Below are 23822 nucleotides of genomic sequence, written 5' to 3'. Positions count from 1 at the left end.
ATAAATAAATCAATAAAATCATGTAAGGTGTTGAATAAAGTTTTTCAACAATGTCAAAGAAGATTAGGATTTCATAATAGATTTAAAAAGTGAGAATTTTTATCCATTAACCTCTCGGGGGGGACAGACACTCAGAGTAGACTAATTAACCCCACCAAGATAATAACCAGATTAAATTTAAAATACATTTAAAATAGAAATGTCTGGAGTCATCATAGACATTAAAAGTATAAAACAATGTAGTGCCTAGGCATGGTTCTAATTTTAGAATGCAGAAGACAAAAAGAAAAAAAAACCAACTTCCTATCACTGGTCCCCTGCATAATGGCGTTGATGGAATTGCATGGTGCTTCAGCAGTGTATTAAAGCACAAAAACAAACTGTGCGCCTGACTGAGTGTTGTGTTTTTCTTCCGGTCACTGCCCATCTAATTTATGATGGGGATTCATCTTTACATCACTATTGAAAGCTGGAACATTCAGAGGAAAAGACAGAGAAACCTTTCCACCAAAAGGATGCGACGCCTGTTATCTCCAACAACATGCGAGGCTGTCAGCTGTTTGATCTGTAAATCAGTATCACAGCCTTACAGCTCAATGATCAGGGTTACACTCAGGCGTGAACATCAGGCACACGGGGAATTGTTCAGCGCAGCACATTTCAATCATTTCATGGCGCCCTCCCTCCCCTGCACTTTCTCACCCCAGCTTATGATCTCTAATTAATCAAATTACACAACCATTTCTTTTTTTTTATCTGATAGGGATTTATTTTACGTAGATTTATCAGCACCATTAACAATCACAGGTTTTAGTAAACATTCCTGTTATATGATTTAACAGGAATTCAAACTGAAGAGACTCATAAAAACTATGCTATATTAGAGCATTAAATTGTTGGTTTGAGACACATCAAATTCTGACTCATCAGCTTATCTAACAAGTCCATCATTTATTTAGCTGTGCAATCATATCGCTAAGTGGCATCGAGTTTGATGTACCATCAAAATACATACTACAAGATAATATTGTTGTGAGTGAAGCATGTGTTACCGTCATAGGCCCCTGTTACAGCCTCTTTTCCACACACTACACTTTATGTAATTGCATGGTGCTTTATCTTCTGCTACTTTCTTTGTTGGAAGTTGGAATATTGATTATTTTGCTCCATTTTTTATTCACATTAAAGTAAAAATCTGTTGGCTTTGAGAACAGTTTGAAATGTGTTACAGGCAAACGGTAGTTTGTTTTCACAGGAATCATAAGAGCTTCTGTAAATACAGTATGGAAACCTTTTGTGGAGAGATAGCAGTGGAATGAGCACAATTATTTATTTGTTGCAATATGCATTTGAAAACATGTACTGAGATACCTGTAATTTGTGCATAGTTGATATTAGTGATGCACGATATTATCGGCTCGTTATCAGTATCGACCAATGTTGGCTTAAAAATCAAATATCTGAAGTCAGCCATTCGATATAATAAATTGATAAAATAACAGGCTTTGCCACATTCATCAACCCAAAGACGTCATATACGTAGACGCCTCATCGCCCGTAAGAAGGCGGGACTAAGCAGCGCCATCTTGCGTGTGTAGAGCAGACTCCAGGAGTGTTTGTAAATCAACAGACGTACGAGACACAGACTTACCAATGTCGAAACCTTTTGATTAGATTTCCTTATATGTAGCTCAGACACTAGGAGTGTACATTGCCATGAATCTGATGATACTATACAATAACGATTTGGAAGTCATGAACCGATATGATCTATCTATCTATCTATCCATCTATCCCGATACTAAACAGTACAATATACATTGAGATAAATCGCAATATTAATAATTGCAAATTTCACCTTTACAAGTACAAAATGGTATGAAATACTATTTATTATTTATTTATTTTTACCTGCAAGTACAAGTACCAATATAAAGAAAGATGATTAAAAAAATTGATTTGGAAATTTTTGGATTGAAACAATAATTGTGCAGTGAAATATTGTGATAAATCACCAAATACATTTTTTCTTACACCCTTATTGGACACAGAATGCTAAGATCTAGTAAGAAAAATAAATAAATTACCACTAAATACAAAATGTTAGTAGTTTTACATAATGTGAGTTGAAGTATTTTTTCTTATTTTGTACAAGGAATGATTATTGATGTTACATAATGCCCAGCTTTGTCTTATGTCTGCGTTTACCAACATGATAAAGAGTCTGCACAATATTTCTACATGTTAATTCCACTACAGAAACTAGATGGTCGCTGCAATTAGGTGTGGGGGGAATATTAGTATTGGTTAACACTCAAATGAGCTGCAAAATGACAGCATATTGTCCAAAAATCCAATATAGTGGATCCCTAGATCACAGCTAGTTGTAGCTTAATTGATCCCATACAGAATGAAGAAAAGTTAGATTCTCAGACATTAACATTTTTAAATCTTACCTTAAGGAATTCCAGAAATGCCGGTTTGGAGAGACAGGCCTTTTTAATGAGTGCCATTGCGTTGGTGAAGTTGTTGACATATTCACTGTACACGTCCAGCACCATGGACTTAGAAAACTGTGGAAACAGAGGTTGAATCAGGACACGGATTCATCAGAGGTCATAACAACAGCCTTGAAAATTGCTCAGCAGCCTTTATTTCCCATCATTTGGCAGAAAATAAACACGAAGGTAATTTAAAAGTCAAGGAAGGCAAAGGAAATGGGTGTGAAAGAACAGTCCTTAGAAATGGCTTGTATTTCTTCTTGGGCATTGAAAACCAACCTTCACAAGCCATTGAAGCAAAGGCACATGACGGGACAGAGGGTGAAAGATTATGTGACTAAGAGGGCAGAAGTTTAGAGAAACCCACACAAGGCGGTGGGAAGAGTAATGGCAAATCGGATAGAAAGTGACCCTCTTTGCACACATTCACTCCAACTGTTATGCAAATAAGTCTGTGGGTACATATGTATTACCAAAAGAAAAAAAGAGGAAACTCAATGAAAAGTACATTTTCTTCCTTCAGCGTGACCCCATTAGGTAGCAGGTCTTTGGATTCCAGTGAAACAGCTTCATCATGGCCAACAGTGCAGATGATCTAAGGCTGTGTTGAAAATGACATACTAACATACTAACATACTACTCATACTACGTCTGAAGTCAAAATGAGTACGGTATGTAGTGCATACACTAGGGTGGTTCACAAAATTAATTTTCACCAAATTTTGCCAGATCACCTTATGCCATGTTCACATTGACATTGTAAGAATTTTTACCAAAAATGGAGTAAATCGCTGCACATTTAGGGGTGCTAAATGTTCTAATGTTCTTACTCATTTACTCTAAATACAGGGATAAACTATTAATCACCATACTTACTTACTTTATATCATTCAAGTTTCTGATATCTGTGAATTCTTTAGTTGAGCAATAAAAATTGTGAAAAAGTGCACCCTTTACGGACGTTATATTGGCTCAATATTTGATACATACAGTATGATCAAAATATCAATAGGAACAAGGCAAAATGCGATCTGGCAAAATTTGGAAAACTTTTTTCTACCATTATATTGTGAACTAGCCTAGCGTGCAAATGAGATAGTATGGAAAGATTGAGTACGTGATAAATACCCAGGTGTATACTACAGTATATGGGGAATTTTGCACTGTGCAAACTAGTCATACTCAACTGACCAATGATGCATTGCGAGCGGAACATAAAACTGTCCTGGGACCAGCTTCAAGCTAAAAATTAAACATCTCCTTTTCACAACAAAAGCATCTATTCTTGTCTTCCATTCATTTTTTAACTCTTTTGTAAATAGAGCTCTTGTTTTGAAGTTCACAGGAAGTTTTGTCAGTAGCACAATGGAGGCTCTCCGAAAATCTCAGAAATGTCGGAATGAAATGTGTTTGTTTTATGGATCAAATGAGCACATGTTGATATTCTACTTGGTCACTTTCTCACTTAAAATGTGTTCAGACCTTTCAAAGGTGGAGAATCAACAGAGATATTTAACCTCAGTGTGATTCAGGTTTTTGTCGTTCTAGGTTCCAAATGCATCTTGGGAAACTTGGAAGTATACTTTGTGGGAACGCTCATCATCCAAATCATTCTAACCATAGTTATAATGTAGTAGAAAGTATATGCTCATTGAGTTTGTAGTAAATAGAATGGAGTGACATTTCGAACACAGCCTGTGTCCTCAAAAAAGTGTAGGCACTCAAAATTCTAACACCATCACTCCAGCAGCAAACATTTGTAATTCACAGGAGTAAACGCAGCTGAGATATTCATCACGGCTGTAATTCATTCGATGTTTGGGGGTTTTATTGAAACTCTGACAGCAGACGGTGTTGAAGTCGAATGAAAATGACACCGTAAATATGAATCCTTCTGCTCAGGATGCAAGCCTTGGATTTTAAGCTCGACAAAAACAAAAAACAAAAGCTCACTTACACAGATAATGTCCTTCCTAATGTATGCACTCTCTGTAGACACTAACCCACGTATATCAAACTCAAGGCCCGCGGGCCGAGTTCAGCCCACTAGAGGATTTAGGCAGAAAGATTTTGTTCAAAGTAACTTTTGGAAATTGGCGTAGAAGTGTTGGATAAAATACGATGGGGGTTGCAATAGTACATTATTTATTTATTGATATTAAATTGAAATATTTTTTTAAAACCTGGAAAATTATCCCACACAATTCTGGCAAATTTCAAAAAAATTTGTTGCAAAGTCAAGGACTTTGTCATCAATTGCTCAACATTCAAGATTTTGTTTGAATTTCTTGCTTTTTTTTCTTAATTTTTCTGGTCCGGCCCACTTGAGGTCAAACTGGGCCGTATGTGGCCCTTGAAGTAAAATGAGTTTGACACCCTTGCACTAACCGATGCAACGAACAAGTCTCCGATTTTCTCACTGCTGTCCCACTCGGCCACGCGGGATGCCAGGGCGATCTGGAACATGGCGTGGCACTGCGTGATCTCCCTGATGCGATAGAAGATTGGACGGATCTTTCGTGGACTTAGGATTCGTGGTTCGGCTTCCATCAGCGGCCTGTGGTACTCCTGGAAAAGAAAAAGTGAATCTATTGTTGTTTCTTTTGTTGAACCCACGTATTATTCATCATTGGGATCAATTTGATCCCATTCAAAAAACAGTAGGTGACTCTTTTTTTGCTTCATATTTCATGACCTTTCCTAATTGGATGGCTACAATTCATCATGATGATGAACGCATATTGCACGCATTGATGTTCCTCTGGGGTCAATATGACCAACAAGCTGTTTTAGCTGTGTTAAACTTGTCTGTCTGTGTGTCACCCATGTGTGACCTTAAATCCCCACACCTGCAGGTGCAGAACTGATCTTTTTGAGTTGATACACAACATGGAACAGCTCTTTCACAGTGAAAGTGACGTAGAAGAGGATGTGTCTGAGACAGAGGACTTTATAGTGAATAATCCTGAATATGTTATGTAAAAACAAGTAAATAAATACGTTTATGAGAGGAAAAGGTGGTTCCCAATATCAGAGAATATCAGAGAGTCATGAATGTGCACCACAATCTAGAAAAGATTTGGATGAAAGATTTTCAAGTTACACTAACTTCTAATACTGCAAGTTTGACCTGATGATGGCGCTGCAGGAAAATTCAAATAATCACCACAACAAATAGGGTTCATACTTTTGTGGTCATTACTGTTGTCAGTAAATTTTAGAAGATTTGGATGCAAACTATTCAATGTAAATTATTATTATTTAAAAGTTTGACCTGATGGTGGCGCTAGAGAACAGGTGAAAGTTTCATTGTCAAGGGGTTATTTATGTATTCAGCAAAAAAAGTTCCTGATGCAAAAGCTTAGTCAACAATTTTCTGAAAATCATTTTCTGGAGGCAAATATCCCTGGGGCCAGATTGACCCCAAGGGTAAAATGTGTTACACATATTTGAGGAAAATAAGAGGGTTAAGAGATATCGGCCAATCAACCTGCTTTGAATCTGTCCTGTATTCACCCGGTAACACAATGTTTGCTACGTGCAAACATGTGAATCCGTCTCAGGGACTTACAGAGGTAAAGAATTGACAGAAAAATAGCATGCAGTAGCTTTCAGCTTAATTAGAGAAGTAAAAGCAACGCATGAAAAGAGACAGTGACAGCACTCTGGAGAATATTAGCAAAAGGCTGGAGAAAAGAGCGGACAGGCTTTTTGTGCAGTCCTTACCAGGAAAATTAATACTTTAAAAATGTGAACATGGTGTTGGATAGATCAAAGCAGGAATAAATACTGCAATTTCAAGAAAATATCAATGCTGCCAACTCTGTTTTTCCGACAAAGATAATAGTGTGTGGTTGGCTCCGTCCAACCATTTAAACCAAATGTCTTGCAGCAGTATAAATTTGTACTGGTATTTGTATTTATTTTGATCGCCATTTTCTGTAACAAGTACAGCTATTCTTCCAGGAGTAAATCCAGCATGCTGCTTACAAAACAATATTTACACCAGTTTTCATAGCACCACAAAAAGATAAAAATTAAAATAAAACCCCCATGCACATGTGCACATGCACACTCAAATGTACAAAGGACCTAGTATATACTAATATTGCATATAAGTACATGAGAGATGACCTAACACCTTGTGGTTATTATTATAATGCAGGTATTGACAGCATTAATTTGCCCACTAATGGTCTAATTGATTAGACCACCAACCTGCTAATGGTCCAATCAATTTCAATGGTCAATATAACACAAAGTTAGTATACGAGAAGATGCCTTTTCAAAAAGACTTTAAATTGATATTTACTGTTAGCATTAATATTGTCACTTGGCAAAGTGTTCCAACCTAACATCGCTCTATACATTACAGTACTTATTCCATTGTTTGTTCTCACTTTGGGTAGTTTAAATCTGCCCTCCGTGGCATGTCTGGTTTCATAATGATGGTCATTCAAACTAAAATTCAGCTCTTGGTAAAGAACATTTGGCAGATTAGTTGTAATTATAGAACTGGTCAATTTCAATAAAGAAGTTATAAATCTCTCTTTCACGTTAAACCTGGACAATGTATTATGCATCCAGTTTTTATTAGTTCTGAGTGGACATCGAAGTGCACATCAAACTGCTCCGTTTTGGACCATCTGTAGAGCTTTTAAATGAGTTACAGTAGCACATGACCAAATTTCCACACAATAGTCCAACTGCGACAATACAAGTGTTTTCTAACATCTGCAGTCATACTGGGTGAAAACATGTGACAACATCTTCTAACCATTGAGAGGCCTTTCCCCATTCTACGTGCTTCAATACTAATATGTTTAGACCAAGATAGTTCGTTGTCAATATCAACACCAAGAAGTCTGGTCTCTCGCACCTGCTCAACGCTTACATCTTTGACAACAAGACTCAATTTAAGTTCATTCCGCAGCATGTGTTTTGTTCCAAAAACAATACTTTTTGTCTTGCCAACATTTAGAACTAGCTTGTTATTTGTGACCCACTCAATTACTGATTTATTAAAACAATTTGAAGTTCTTGGAACGTACTTGGTGATGAATAAATAGTCGAGTCATCAGCGTACATTGCTATTTTTGCCTTTTGGAAAACTAGTGGCAAGTCATTTGTGTATATATAGAACAGGAGTGGTCCTTGGCAGCTTCCTTGTGGTATACCACAGCTAACTGTTTTCACATCTGAGAAGCTTCCATTAAAAAAGACAGTTTGTCTACTGTTCTCTAAATAATTGTTTAGCCACAGTGATGATGTTGGACTAAATCCATAACATTGCATGTTCTTAGCAGAAGATCATTATCTATAAAATCAAAAGCTGAGCTGAAATCATTACATCAACATTACAGCTCCTGCTAACCTTTTGTTGTCTAAAGCTATCAACCAATCTTTTGTCATCTGAGCCATAGCAGTAGCAGTCAAGTGCACGCATTCTGGAAATCTGTTTATAGATTGAACAAATTCAAAAATATTTTTCCGATAACAAACACAATCTTCTCCATAATTTTGCTCAGAGCAGGTAACAGACTGATTGGTCTCCTGTTATAGGGCCACAGAATGGAACAGCTGCATTTTTTGGTAGAGGCACAATTTTCACTGTTTTCCAAGCCTGTGGATAGACTCCCTCCTTAAGACTTAAATTTAGAATATGAGCAATAGGAACCGCAACTAAACTTGCAACAAGTTTCAATAATTTTGAATCAATATTATCTACACCAGACAGTTTTTCTTTACATTCTAATAGTAATTTTTCTACCTGGCCAACAGTGACATTAATGAACCCAAAATTGCAGTTCTTTCCTGCCATAATATTGTTTTTCATTAAACTGTTATTAACCGTTTGCCCCATATCAATTTTATTACAAAAAGAATTGTTTAAGTGAGCGGCTTTGTAATAAAAATACCCCCTGATTCAAGAAATGATGGAGATACTCCATAAATTCTTGTTGTCGTGTTTCTCATTTGGAATCAGATTTTCATAATACAACTTATTTTTTGTTTTGTTTAATTTGGTTGCATGTTTTCTCAACTTTCAAAATAGTTGCCACTTTTTTAGCCTTGTCTCTTTGTATCATACAGTCTTTATGTTCTGCATCAATCCAACTCACTCTTACTTTTTTTTACTGTTCTTTTTTGTAGAGGGGCATGTTCATCACTAACTTGTAAAACCAACTTATTGAAAGCTTCAGCTGCATCACTTGGATTCTTAATCATCAATACATCATCCAAACAAATGTTACGGACATCCTCAATAAAACTATCTTCAGCAAAGTGTCTGTATGACTTTTTAACAATTGCTTTGTGCCCACCTTTTGGAACACTGGTTTTCCTCACCATTGCTATTAGGTTATGATCAATACAGCCTACTGGGACTGATAAAGCTGCAGTGCAAAGATCACCAGAGTTTGTAAAGATATGGTGAATCAAAGTAGATGTTTAAGTTCCATCAGTTCTGCAGCATATCCGAGTTGGTTTGGTCACAAGTTGTGTTAGACCACATGCCTGAGTAATGGAGTGAAGTTTGTTCCTTGAAGGACACTGCAGTGAATAACAGTCTACATTAAGGTCTCCCATAATATGGACTTCATTTTGACAGTCACGTACATTGTCTATCATGGCATATAAATCATCCAAGTAAGCAGAAATTGCATTGGGTGGATGATAATAACAGCAAACCAATAACGGCTTTAAATGCGGAATATGGACTTGAAGCCATAATGCTTCAATATTGGGTAATGTTAAATCCATTCTTATTTTTACTGGAATATGCTCCTGTATATAGATAACAACTTGCACCCCTTGCATTTCTGTCTTTCCTATACTGTATATGCTGTACCCTTGTACATATAATGAGGAGTCTTCAAATGTAAAATCCAGATGAGTATCAGTAATTCCTAGTATATGTAAATTACCCTCTAACAGAATATTTGAGATGTCAATTACCTTATTTCTAAGACTACAGACATTACATGTGCTAATTTTAGTCCCTTCTTAGGTAGCTTTGCAAAAGTCACCATTCTAAATTATTGCAGATTTTAGTATTATAATGCAATGTATTATTTGAACCACTACAGTGCTGTAATCTCTATCTTTACATTCATGGTAACTAGGTGCTAACTTAAAAAATATTACACAATAGAAACTCATGCACACACACTCACACCTCCCATTCACATCCCCAGAGTCTGCAATCATTGTGAAACTAGTTCAAAAACGTTCTCCTTATAGTCCTACTGAACAAAAAAATACATATATTTCTTAGTCCATCATTATAATAGAATTCAATACGTTCCCTCTAGTTCATTTCATAATACAATCATCTCCTGGCAGTCACTGTTATCTGTCCTCTGCAATGTCCTCAGCGTTTTCAACTTCTTCACGTGACCGGGAATGTGGAACCAAAACATTAGTTCTTGTAGTCGCCAGTGTCTTCCTTTGGAGAATTACGATCAGTTATTGGGACAAGATGAATGGAAATGGGAACTTTGGTATAGCTGACAATGTGATTGCTTATGTTACATTTATCAATGATCTGAGCAACTTGAGCCCCCGTCGTGTTTCCAATGGTCTCACTCTACATCCTCCTGACTCTCGAGGAACTCCTCCAACTTCACAAGATCCTGGAATAACTCATGATAACGGCCGTTGGACACTTGAATAGTGGCCGGATAAAGCAGGAAAGCCTGGTAACCTGCTTGCCGAGCCTTTTCCATGACAGGATAGCAGGATTTACAACGGGCCCAAGTTGCCACGCTGTAGTCAGGCGTGAAGCGGATTTGACCAAGCAAGGAAAAGCCATGACCCTTGGTTTTCTCGCATTGCTCCAGGAAGCTCCAACACGGTGTGCTCTCGTTATCGCTGGTGGTGCGTCTTTCAGTGTGGGCAACCAAAGTGGGAGCTGGGCAGTGACATATTGTAAGACATTAGAGTTCTCTTTTCACTCACAAAGCCCATGCACAACAATGTTATTTCATCTGCTCTGATCTTCTAGTTCGTCCAACTTTGTCTCCATTGTGGTCACTGTTTTGGAAAAGGCTTTAGACGTCTGCTCTACACTTGCAGTGTGCGTTAACACGTTTGCATTAGCCTCCCTGAGAGCTTTTGTTTCTTCTTTGAGCGATGAGAAATCATCTTGAAGTGAATTCAAGCATTGCTCCAAACGTGCAAATCCTTTATTTGATTTTGCCTCGGCCTTAGCAGTTTCAATAACCACAGTTAGGGTTTCCTCAGACGCCATGGTCTCACTCTTGATTGCAAGTGGTGGGTTTCTTTAATGACATGCAACATATATAATGCCCAAGAGCCACCCCAAGCAGTCAAAAAGTAAATGCTTTACTACAGTCAGCAAATCCAGTAAAAACACATGGACTACTCGTGCATTAGATCATGCAGCAGGATCATGCAGGAGGAGAAGCAAACGCAGCTATCCCTGAGCAGTCATCTTGCATCTTTTTGCAACTATTGTTGTGTTGTTACTTTTGCAACAACACATCATCGATATGGTAAAAATAACCCCATCTCGGGACAGTCTATCACATTGTGTTATTGTGATCCAACAATTCAGATGGAAATGAGCTAAAATGCTAAAATCTGCTACAGACCACTATTATTCTGTTTAATGTTTTCTCTACAAGGTCCCCAGAAAATAAGATCATTAACTAAAACTTTCTTAAAAAACTGAGTTTCTTGGTGATTTCCTTTTAAATGATGTGGTCTTTTAAAAAAGATGGTGGGGGGTTGAAAAAGAAGAAGTTTTTTTTGTTTGTTTGTTTTTTTCTCCACGTATGTTTAAATTTAAATTGAACTAAAATTTTGTTTTAATTTAATTGAAATTATACAATAAAAGATGCAACAAAACAAAAAATTATTGATTTACATTTAGAATAGATGCTCAACTGGTAAGTCACCTGACTTGCACACAGGAGGTCCCTGGTTCGAATCCCCGCTGGGGAAAATGAGCAATATACCATCTGCCAGTGTGGGTTCTTGGGCAAGACCCTTCACGCTACTGCCTACCTCATACAATGATGAATGACATGCCGGCTCAGACGTCGCCTGGCCAAACAAGGTCTGCGTCAGGTGCTGGGGAACCACAGCACCTTGATGAAAAATGGGCTACTGGAACAAGAACAAGACTGAAATGGGCAAGGTGCGATAACAGGGCTCTGTTGGAATGCTACTACGGCAGTAACCCTAGTCAGAGGGGCTACATGCAAAGGATGTGGTAGAAATGGTTACTACAAAACCCACAGTCCAAACCCACGGCGAAACAACTAGTAGCTCAGTGTTCCAACATCCACAAAAGGCAACTGCTATCACAACTTGAGATTGACGAGGTACAACACCAATGCTACGGCAAGGTGGAGCCATGCGGCCAGGTCAGAGCAGAGTTAACACCAACCCCCCCTATAGAAAAATAAGATCATGGCAAAACCGTCCACCAGGCAACACAAAGCCAACTACAGAGTACCATCAGAAAATCTCATAGAAGATGTGAATGCAGCTCTGAGAGTGATACTTACATCAACCATCACCAATGAGTTGATATACTCCACAGCAGTAGTGATCCTTGAGACACTTGGCTATCGTAAGAGCAATCATTGGATGAAATACCCACCATGGAAAAGAAGGCTGGAGGCTAACATCAAGACAGCACGGAGAGAAGCCAATTGATTTGTTTTACCTAAAGAGGTACACGAGAGACAATGAAGCCAGACGAATAAACCGGCTGTTCGCAACTCAACCAGCGAAAGTGTACCCTCAATGGCAGGGGAGCAATAGCAAGACAGGCCCACCAAGGCTGGAAACTGAACAGTATGGGAGAAGGAGGCAGCAGTGGCTGGTGGCTCTGAGAGAAGACCACAGCAACCTCCCTGAACAGAATCCAGTTACCGTCACAGTGGCAGACATCCAAGAAAGAGTCTCAGGTATGAAAAACTGGACAGCACCAGGCCCTGACATGATACATGCCTACTGGCTAAAGAAACTCACAGCACTCCATGAGCGCTTGGCAGCACAAATGAACCAGCTGCTGAGAGATGGGAATCACCCTGAATGGCTAACCAAAGGGCACAATCCTGATCCTGAAGGATCCCTCAAAAGCCAATAACTTGCCTCTCCACAATGTGGAAGCTCATGTCTGGCATCATAGCGGCGAAGATAAGCGGGCACATGGATCAATACATGAGCACAGCTCAGAAGGAAATCGGTAAAAAATACAGAACAGTCGCTAGAACCCGAAACACTAACCTGACCACTGCCTGGATTGATTACAAGAAAGCCTACGACTCAATGCCACATACTTGGATCATTGAATGCTTGGAGCTATACAACATAAACAGGACTCTAAGAGCCTTAATTGCAAACTCGATGAGGCCAATGGCAAGCCACTTGCACAAGTTTCCATCAAATGTGGCATATACCAAGGAGACCCTGTCCCCACTGCTGTTCTGTATAGGCCTGAACCCCCTCAGCCAAATTATCAACAAGAATGGCTATGGATACCGACTCAGGAACGGGCCACCATCAGTCACCTCCTCTACATGGATGACATCAAGCTGTACACTAAGAACAAATCCAGCACCCTGAGACTGTACGCCAGCCAGGAAGGAGGCCGAGGTCTAGTGAGCATGAGAGCCACTATCCAGGATGAAACATCCAAATCCATAAGTACATCAAGGAGAAGGCTCCAACAGATGATGTGCTCAGTGAATGTCTAAGACAATGGGGAACAGAAGATGAGGTGCCAGAGGTTCCGTCATGGGAGGACAAGCCCCTACATGGGATGTACCACCGAAACATAACTGAAGTGGTGGATATCAGGAACAAGTACCAATGGCTACACAGAGCTGGACTGAAGGACAGCACAGAGGCACTCATCATGGCTGCACAGGAGCAGGCTTTGAGCACCAGAGCAATAGAGGCCCAGATCTACCACACCAGACAAGACCCCAGGTGTAGACTGTGGAAAGAGGTCCCTGAGACAATCCAGCACATAACTGCAGGGTGTAAGATGCTGGCAGGGAAAGCTTACATGGAGCGCCATAACCAAATGGCTGGCATAGTGTACAGAAACATCTGTGCAGAGTATGGGCTGGAAACCCCAAGGTCAATGTGGGAAACACCTCCAAAGGTGGTAGAAAATAACAGAGCTAAGATCCTGTGGGACTTCCAGATACAGACAGACAGAATGGTAATGGCAAACCAACCAGACATTGTGGTGGTGGACAAAGAGCAGAGGAAAGCCTTTGTGGTTGACATAGCAATACCAAGTGACTGCAACATCAGGAAAAAGGAACATGAGAAACTAGAAAAATACCAGGGGCTCAGAGAAGAGCTGGAGAAGGCCTGGAGGGTGAAGGTATCAGCGGTGCCCGTGGTCGTCGCGGCACACGGGGCAGTGACCCCCAAACTGGAAGAGTGGCTACAGCAGATCCCAGGAAATACATCAGACATATCGGTCCAAAAAAAGTGCAGTGCTAGGAACAGCAAAGATACTGCGCAGAATCCTCAAGCTCCCAGGCCTCTCTAAGAGGACCAGAGCTTGAAAGAAAAGAGACCGCCCACAGTGAGTGAGGAAGAGTTTTTTGTTTTTATTTTTTTAAATAAATATATTATATTTAGCTGACTTGAATATGTTTGTTGTTTTATTGTGTCTTAAATTATTTGTTACTTATATGTATTAAAGGTTTCGCTTGTGTTTTAACTTTACAAGTTTTTGTTTTGTAAATGTTATCTTGGGATCGTTTCCTGTAACTGCTGGAAAAAGGGGATGATAACAAGAATGCAAAGAAGAAGAAGAATGAGAAGAATAATAAAAATAAGAAAAAGAAGAAGAATGAGAATGAGAAGAATAACAAGAATGAGAAGAAGAAGAAACAGGCTTTGCAGAGGTAACAAAGGCTAATGGAATTAACAAAAACTTCCACATGAAGGACATCACGACGTGTTACGCATGTGATGATAATAATATTATTATCAATGAAGTAACTTGTGTATTTCTCTAACGCTGCGTGACCTTCCAGCTTTGGACACTGTGTTTACTACTCGGCTGGCCTCTCTTTTTGAAGCAGGAGATTTGAAAAGAGCTAAACCTCCTTCAGTCAATGTCGTTCATCAACAAAGAAAGTGCATCACATCTTTACAGTGAAAGGGTTTCGCTGCGTATATTGAAGCCATTGATCACTGTTGATTCCACTTGAGCCCCTTTTTTCTTTTTTTGAGGAGAATAAAAGAGTGTTTTTTTTATCTTTCAAAAGCAAAGACAAAAGTGAATAGCACACAATACCATACTCCCATCTTTTCTTTTAGCATTAACGTGAAACTAAAGGTAAGAAGAGGAATAATGTTTGATTTTTTAATTTTTTTAATTTAGTATCATATAGTGAAGGGGTGCCCAATCCCGATCCTCAAGGGCCCCTATCCAGCATGTTTTAGATGTTCCCCTCTTCCAACACACCTGATTCAAATGATTAAATCATCAAGCTCTGCAGAAGCCTGATAATGATCCTGGTCATTTCAGTCAGCAAAATGATGGTCCATTGTTCTATGAATCTCTGAAAATCACATTTATTTATTTATCTGAATAATATCCTCTGTTATCCAGGAAGTTTAGTATTATTTGCGCCATAGTTTATAGTCATCTTAAAGATGTAAATCCTTGTTTGAATCAGAAATAAAAATGGGTTTAAAGTGGCGAAAAAATGGTGGAAAAGGTGGTGAAATGGGGATTTAAAAAAACCACAGAAACTGGTTAAAAGTTTCAAATTAGAGTGGCACAAAACAAACAGAAAAAAGTGGTTAAAATTGTTCAAAGTGTCAATACTGGTAAAAAAGGAGGGAATAGGAACAATTAGTTTAAAGTGACAAATAATGGGCATGACAAATCATGAAAGTGGTTGTAAATGTAATGACGTTGCAGAAATGAGTGTAATATAGCAAAATAAGCCAAGAAAAAGTGATGAAAATAGGTTAAAATATGGCAAGGTTGGTGTAGTTGCAGAAAAAGGGTAAAAATAAGCAAAAATTGGCTCAAATTGTTGAGAAATTATTCTTAGTTCCTTGAAGGCATCTGGTGACCCCCTCCCAGTGTCTCGCGACCCCAAGGTTGAGAACTCCTGACTTATGCATCTAAGGTATGCTGGGCAATATATCGAGATTCAAGATATATCGAGTATTCTATTTTGGCAAAATAGAAAATTACAATATCGCTCATATCGATATATATTTTTATTTTATAGCTTATTCTGTATTAAAATACTTGTTTTAGGAGTCACTACTTTTGTCACTTCTTAGAACATCATAAAAATCACAGGTAGATACATTTCTGAGTGCGTACTAACCCAGACCGTCCACTAAACAAGCCACACAACAGAACTCACTCACACATGCTGTCCCTTAGAGGGCAAAAACCCAAAAGTGGCACATAGTGTGTAGCTGTTTGTTAATAAATGTGCCTGTGCAGCATTTTGCATTAGCAAAATTTAACCTAGAATTGTTTTTCTGGTGAGACTTTATTTGAATTAAAAATATTAAATATATTATAAAAGATATAATATGAAAGATTCACATCGTACATTGCCATTTTGAGAGAAAATATTGAGATATTAGTTTTTGTCGATATCGTACAGCTCTAGTCTAAGGGTTAATAATTGGATGGATCTCACTGTGTCTTTTTCCTGCATATTCTAACTGGGGTAGTCAATTATTGAAAGGACAGAAAAGGATGACGTGACTAAACATCTCACCTGCAGGATCCTCCTGAGAGACTCCAGGTAGCTGCGCTCGCTCTGAATGATGGAGCTGAGGATATGACGTCTGACAACCTGCCCGGGCAACACAACAGTCAGTCAGATGGCAGTACGCTTTGAGTAAAGCACAGAGCAGGTTGTTGGATTTTGCACAATAATCACATGTTTGTCACGGGAGAAAAGACAAGACGAGGAGGTGTGTTTGAAAACGGCAGGAAATCAAAAGATTTTCCCGAGATATAAAACCAACTCTTATCATGGTCACGAAATGCATCGTCCTTGCAAAACAAATAAGAAGTTCTGAATAAATAGACATGTAAAGAAAAAAACAAAACAACAAATGAATACAACGCACAGCCTTAAGCTTTATCCCAAGGCTAACAGATGGAGAGGACGGCGTGTTTGTACAAAGAGTTACATTGGAAAAGGTAGAGTTTTAACAAAGAATAAAAGGGATTGTGTGGAGTGCACCTGCTGGCTGGTCAGTCCCTCTGGCATTGGGCTCAGCTGTGGGGGCGGATGCTTTACTTCTGATACAGCCACGTCCAGGTACCCTGCATCGTCTTCCTCTTCTGCAACCCAACAGAGAGATAGATAGAAAGAGAGAGAGAGAAAGATGAAAGATAGTTAAAAAAGTAGGATTGTGTGTGAACGGCTGTCTTCAGAGCTGGCAGCTGGTGACACACTGCGGCACACAAAGTTTACTATCTCTAGAATGTAAAGAGACATCTGCACAGTCTGTAGAAGAAGAAGAAGAAGAAGACAGCACAACGTGGATGGCTGTTCATCATAGGAATGGGATCCACACAAGGTTCCTGCTGCTTAACAGAAGGTTTTCCTTGCCGCCATGATGAATTCATGTTGGGTGTGGGATACATATGTATGTGTATATACGTATATATGCATATGTGTGTATCCATAAAATGAAGAGTCCGTCCTTAAGACTGCTCTACTGTAAAGTGTCTTGAGATACCATTGGTTATGATTTGGCGCTATACAAATAAAAGATTGATTGATTGATTGATTGAAGAAGAAGAAGAAGAAGAAGAAGAAGAAGAAGAAGAAGAAGAAGAAGAAGAAGAAGAAGAAGAAGAAGAAGGAAGAAAGAAGAAGAAGAAGAAGAAGAAGAAGAAGAAGAAGAAGAAGAAGAAGAAGAAGAAGAAAGGAGACAAAAAAGTGGAGAGACAATTCTATCCCGACAGAATAAAGGGTGTCAAGAAATAAAAACATGTCTCCAAAAAAACCTCCATCCAACCCATTGTCATCTCTGCACTGGCACTTGAAAGATTGGTAACAAAATCCCTGCTTCTGCTGTAAAACACTGGATACTAGATATTTGCATGGCTCCGTTAACTGATAAAAGGAGGATTGGTGGCGAAGAAAGACAATACTGGAAAGATCAACTCAATCAATTGCTAAAAATAGCAGCACTGGCTTCTTTACCTCTTTGTATTCTCTTGGAGATTTGTTTGAGACGTGGAATTGATGCGTTTGGTTTATGGGGGGTGCTCGATTTCCCTTTATTGAATGCTAATCTCTGTCTATTGTTGGGCAATCCTTCTTATAAGACCAATGTATACAGTGTGACATTCAGTGCCTCATCATCAAAAACACATTGGTATTATACTTACAATCAGTCAGATCTCTTTTTCAAACAGCTTTTATTTCACGGTCTGGGGATTGGTTCACAAAACGTGCTATCAGCCTTTTTTTTCTTTTTTACAACTTTAATTAGTGAAATCAAAATCTGGCATTACAATAAAATATTTCTACAGAGAAACATCATTGGTAAAAAAAAAAGGTAAAGTGGAGATATTGGCTTAAAAGTGGCAGAAAATTAGTTTAAACTGGCAAATAATGGGCATGACAAATCATGGATGTGGTTAAGTTGGCAAAAATATGCATGATAAGCAAATATGATAAGCTAATATGGTGAAAAGAGGTTAAAAGTGACAATAATAGGTCAACATACGGGAAAAGTGATGGAAAGAGTTCATAAGTGCCGAAAAAAAGTGAAATGAAAAAAATGTGCAGAAAAGGCATTTAAATTGGAGTAATGTAGCAAAAAATATGGCAAGAATAAGTGATGAAAATAGGTTAAAATATGGAAAGTTTGATGTAGTTGCAGAAATGGGTCAAAATAAGCCAAAAATAAGCTCAAATTATTCAGAAAATATGCTTAGTTTCTTGAAGGCTACTGGAAACCCCCTCCTAGTGTCTCGTGACTCCAAATGAGAACCCCTGACTTACGCATCTAAGGGTTATTAACTGAATTAATAACAGATACTAATCTCTGTCTATTGTTGGTCAATGCTTCTTATAAGACCAATGTATACAGTGTGACATACAGTGCCTCATCTTAAAGAAACACACACTTGTTTTTGGTATTATAGTTACAATCAGTCAGATCTGTTTCACACAGCTTTTATTTTACCGTCCTGGGATTGGTTCACAAACAGGAAGTGTTCCATGCTATTGTTTCCCATTTTATTTAGTGAAATCTAAATCTGGCATTACAATTAAAGATTTCTTGAGAAATATCAATATTTTTCCAGACTGAACAGTTATAGAATAAGTAGAACTAGAACATAAATTAAAAACATAAAATAAAATAAAAATAACTAAAAAGTCGGCAATCTAATCAGAAATCCATATATTCAAATTATCATAAACAGTTAAGGCTTTTTGACACATTTACATTTTTTGTTGTTGTTTTTTAAAGTTCCTTATCTCATTCATATAAACTAAGAACAGTGGGTGGATCTTCATGAATCTGAATCTGTGGATACATTGTTAAGAAATAATAATTAAGATGTTTATCATTATTTCCCATTGTTTGCTTTGTATTTCAATACCATACTTAAAGTTTTTGTGATCCAGCTTCTACAGTGTTCTACAGTCTCAGTGTCAGACTCACAAAAACCACAGTTGTTTTTATCAATGTTAAATCTTTGTCTAAGAAACTCAATACAAGGATAGATATCATTTAAGGCACTTGTGTCAAACTCAAGGCCTGGGTGCCAAATCTGGCCCTTTCGAGCATTAATTTTGGCCCGCAGGAGACAGTAGACATGAGAAAACATTAATTATTGTGTAAATTACCAAATAATTCAGTTGTAGATGTCTCAAATTTACAATTTTAGTGAAACTCCACAATATTTTTAGTGTGAAAACTCTAAAATGTTCCATAAATCTTGCAATTTCTCACAAACAGTTCTACAAAAATACACAAAACGACACAAAAATGTGTTACAATACCAAGAAGTTCTGAAGAGAAGATCCTGCAGGAACTGATATTAAAGACTAGGACACAATGATGTTAAATTTGCTCTTTTTACAGATTTTCCAACCTAAAATCTGTGGCCCACTTGAGATCAAACTGGTCCATATTTGGCTGCTGAATTAAAATGAGTTTGACACCCCTGATTTAAGGTTTTAAAATGTGTTTCTTTAGCTTTTTGGTGATATTGTTAGAAAGAGGTATCTGGTTATAATCCTGACTAAATATCCTTTAGGATAATCTTTTGACATTTGTTTTTTTTTCCTTTTAAATGGTAAAGGGAAGAGATTAGATGTGAGGGTCCCACGTATAGTTTTGTTATGGGATTTTTTATCTATAAAATGTATATAATCTATAACAATGGTTCCCAAACTGGGGTACGTATACCCCGAGGGGTACTTGAACATTTGTCAGTTTATTTTTCATTTAACACTGTAGATTTTTTATTTTTGTTTTACATGCACACAGGCTTTTTTCTCATCCAAAAATAATAATTTGTGGCACAACTCTGCAAAAGGTGAAGTTTCTAAAGTTTCTAAAACGAGCAAAACATCAGAAATAAATGAATAAAAAGACCTAAATTCAAGGTTAATGTTGGACAAAACAGAAAAGAGTTTAGACGAGCCTTCAGACACAAATAAATAAAGTATAACATGAGCTAAGGGGTACTTGCAATAAGAAATAAAGGCTAAGGGGTACAAGAGGCAATTATCACTGATGTATAAAAAGTGATGGAATCGTGGGTATTCTATTGTCATAAATCAACACTGCATTACTTGTATACATGTTCATATTTACATTTATATTATCATATTATTATTAGAATTTTACTGTTTCTGGTTTGTTTGTTTTTTTCAAACCATCAACCAAGTTATATTCCTTGTATTGTCTAAAAAAAACTCTAGTTGGCAAAAAAACTGATTCTGATTCAACATTTCTTTTCCCATGTCTTGTAGGATCGATGCTATCAGATGCTATCAGCCTTAAACTTCAATCTGTAACCTATGATGGAACAAAAAACCCAAACCTTTGCCTAACTTAAAAAAAAATCAACTCTTTCAGACTTATTTGTATTACCTAATTGATCCTTCCTCTGCAGGAAAGGAACTTTTCGCATGACGGCTATTTTGGTCCTTTCAAGTCCATCCTTGGTTCCGCTTCGCGCCGCTTTCATGAGCTGCTGAACCTGGTTTTTGGAGAAAGCAGACAGACAGACAGACACAGACAGACAGACAGACAGACAGCAGTGGAGTAAAAAAAGAGAGAGAGAGAGAGGGAAGTGTCACAACTCGCTAACCTACAGCGTTTCTCAGGGGAGAGATGGAGAGAAATGGTGTTCGACGGGCTCATCACGAATCACACCATCTGTGATTCCCTGTGCAGCTTCTAATCAGGGAGTCTATGAGCATGTCATGGAAAGATTATGGTAACAGAATGAGTTCCCTCGTCAGCCGCGCTGCATTGAGGGTGAGGTTTTTTAGCTGACCGTATCTCCGCCCAGAGCTTTAGTGAGGTCGTGCAATCAGACTCCACGGCCCCCAGAATACACCCAGGGTGGTAGTATTTTTAAGCAATGATACTTCAGGAAAGTAGGTCATTAATTGGGGGCAAGTTGCACTGGTGTTTATGGAGGTAAATACGCAGAATATTACTTAATAATTCATGCATCTCATAAATGTGTCTAAATATTATACCAGCAGTGAAAGAGAGAGAGAGAGAGAGAGCGAGAGAGAGAGACTAACTCAGAGTGTCAAAGCAAAGTCATGCTCCAAAAGTGAGATGAGAGGGATATGAAAAACTGAAGACTTAGTGTCAGCTGAGCAAACAAGATAACAACTCTGAGTGATCATTAATCCAATCACAAAACATCTACCACTGGTTTTTTTTATGGGCTCCTGAGAGGAAGAGCATGATGGATGTCTGTTTTTTTTTTTTTTTTTTTTTCCGGCTGCTAGTCTGGAGATATACCTTTATGTCATAGTTGTGCTTTCCCGACAGCCTGGTGGCTAGTTCGCGTTTGGTCCGGACGCAGCGATCCCTCAGGCGACGCACTTCAGGGGTGAACTACAGGTGTTGGGACAGGGATCGGTGCGGGGTGGGGAAACCGCCGCGGGAAGCAGAAGGAAGTGGGAAAGTTAGGGGAAGGAAGGAAGTAGGAAAGGGAAGCGAAAGGATAAGCAAAACAAGGGTTTTCAATCACAAGCATTGCGGAAAGAATCGGAAGCATTTTTGGTCAAAAGGGCTTTGAAAGATTAGCATAGGCAGACGTTACTATAGCAATGCAATGTTTTGTTCAAATGTATCAAAACATTGACCTAACCACATTGAAACATAAAAATAAATGTGTAAAAAAGAAGTTGTTTGTCATTAAAACTTACCATAAATCTAAAAACATCCATAAAGATAAATATTGGGACACTCTATATTTTATAACAGATATTTTATTCAATGTAAAATTGTGGACATTGTTTTCAATATATATTTGAACTGTGCATGCATTTTGGTAGCTGGTGAAGCATAGCAGAAGAGCTGCAGAGTGTGAATGTGCACACAGTGCCATCATGTGGAAGGAAGCAGATGCTCTGTGAAGCAGAACCACCATTAGCAGCAGCAGCAGCAGCAGAATCATCCAAAGCAAAGCAGGAGCAGCTGGAAGGCTTTTAAACAACGGTGCTCAGTGTTTACTTAGAAAACACAAAGTGAGCTGAAGCTAGAGGGACAATTATACATATTTATTTAATGTTTTATAGGTTACCTTAAGCTGTAAGTAATGATAGAGTGAACTCCAAAAGGATGGATGAGTGGATGGATGGATGGATGGATGGATGGATGGATTGGTAAAATAATTACTGGATGGATGGATGCATGAATGGATGAAATAATTACTGGATGGATAGATGATGGATGATGAATGGACACAATAATTACTGGATGGATGGACAGCTGGATGGATAAATGGAATAATTACTGGATGGATGATGGATGGATGGATGAATGATAGATACAATAATTACTGGATAGATGGATGGATGATGGATGGATGGATGAATGGAGGGAATAATTACTGGATGGATGGATGATGGATGATGAATGGATACAATAATTACTGGATGGATGGACAGCTGGATGGATGAATGGAATAATTACTGGACGGAAGGATGGATGATGGATGGATGGTTGGATGGATGGATACAATAATTACTGGATGGATGGACAGCTGGATGGATGAATGGAATAATTACTGGACGGATGGATGGATGGTTGGATGGATGGATACAATAATTACTGGATGGATGGATAAAATAATTACTGGATGAATAAAGGATGGATGGATGGACACTTTTACTGGATGGATGGGTAAAAGAATAACTGGCAAAAAATGTATGGAATATATCAAAACTAGTTCAAATAGTATTATAGTCGCTTTGTATATTTTTTCAGATTTGTCATTTTGTGTATTTTAGTTAAACATTTTTGCATTTTTATGTATTTTTCTGGAGTCATTTCGATTAATTGTATGTAATTTGGTTATTGTTTGTTACACTCTTCTGTTATTTTTGTCTGTTTTAATAGACTTTTGTGCGTTCCAGGAGTCATTTTGTGTATTTTTGCTGTCTTTAGTTATTTTGTACGTTTATGTTGAGGGCCGCACAAAATTAAGCAAACACACGCACGAGCACACGCACACGTTACCTTGCTCCTTGTAGGCGGCTTGGTCTCGTTATCAGATTGCTCATCGTAGCTCTCAAATTCACTGGAGCTCCATCCATTTCCAGGCCTGGTCACACCACCACCACTACCAACACTACCTCCATCTCTTTGCACATCTTCATAAATCATATCTGTGGGACACACACAAATATTACAGCACAGCAGCTGTGCACGGACACTGTACAAACATGGGGAACAGGTAGGATTCAACAGCTACTGACCTTCGTCCGGAGAGAGAGGCTCCTCCCCAGGAACTTCATCATAGATCACCTCCTCCGCCTCAGCAACATTAAAGCCTAGAAAAGTACATCAGGGTTGGGTTCAATTACACTTTCCAATTACCATTACATCTTCAATTATCCATGTTTAATTACAACTCATTTACGATTAAGTTGATTGACATTTTTTCCCATTAAAATTACAATTATTATTTTTCCCTAAAAGTACATTACAATTATGTTCTCTATTACTAAAGTTCCATTACAATTACTGAGCCTTTAATGAATAACCCTCGAAAACGTAATCTTCCTCTTCTGTTAGCTTTCTGTTAGCATCTCTTATGATAAC

General features: G+C 38.2%; 1 protein-coding gene across 1 annotated transcript in view; it reads right to left on the bottom strand.

Annotated features, from left to right (window-relative positions):
- The window catches only part of arhgef10la (Rho guanine nucleotide exchange factor (GEF) 10-like a), a 219087-nt gene that overhangs the window by 154125 nt on the left and 41140 nt on the right, over positions 1–23822 (bottom strand). The window contains 8 exon segments of the mRNA XM_028446908.1: positions 2457–2573; positions 4890–5069; positions 16262–16339; positions 16736–16836; positions 20622–20730; positions 21513–21608; positions 23238–23386; positions 23477–23551. Of these exon segments, the coding sequence (XP_028302709.1) occupies positions 2457–2573; positions 4890–5069; positions 16262–16339; positions 16736–16836; positions 20622–20730; positions 21513–21608; positions 23238–23386; positions 23477–23551 (905 nt within the window).

The sequence above is a fragment of the Gouania willdenowi genome, chromosome 5 (assembly GCF_900634775.1).
Source record: "Gouania willdenowi chromosome 5, fGouWil2.1, whole genome shotgun sequence".
Lineage (NCBI taxonomy): Eukaryota > Metazoa > Chordata > Actinopteri > Blenniiformes > Gobiesocidae > Gouania > Gouania willdenowi.
Note: the sequence above shows the minus strand (reverse complement) of the source record. Positions and strands in the feature narration are given on the sequence as shown.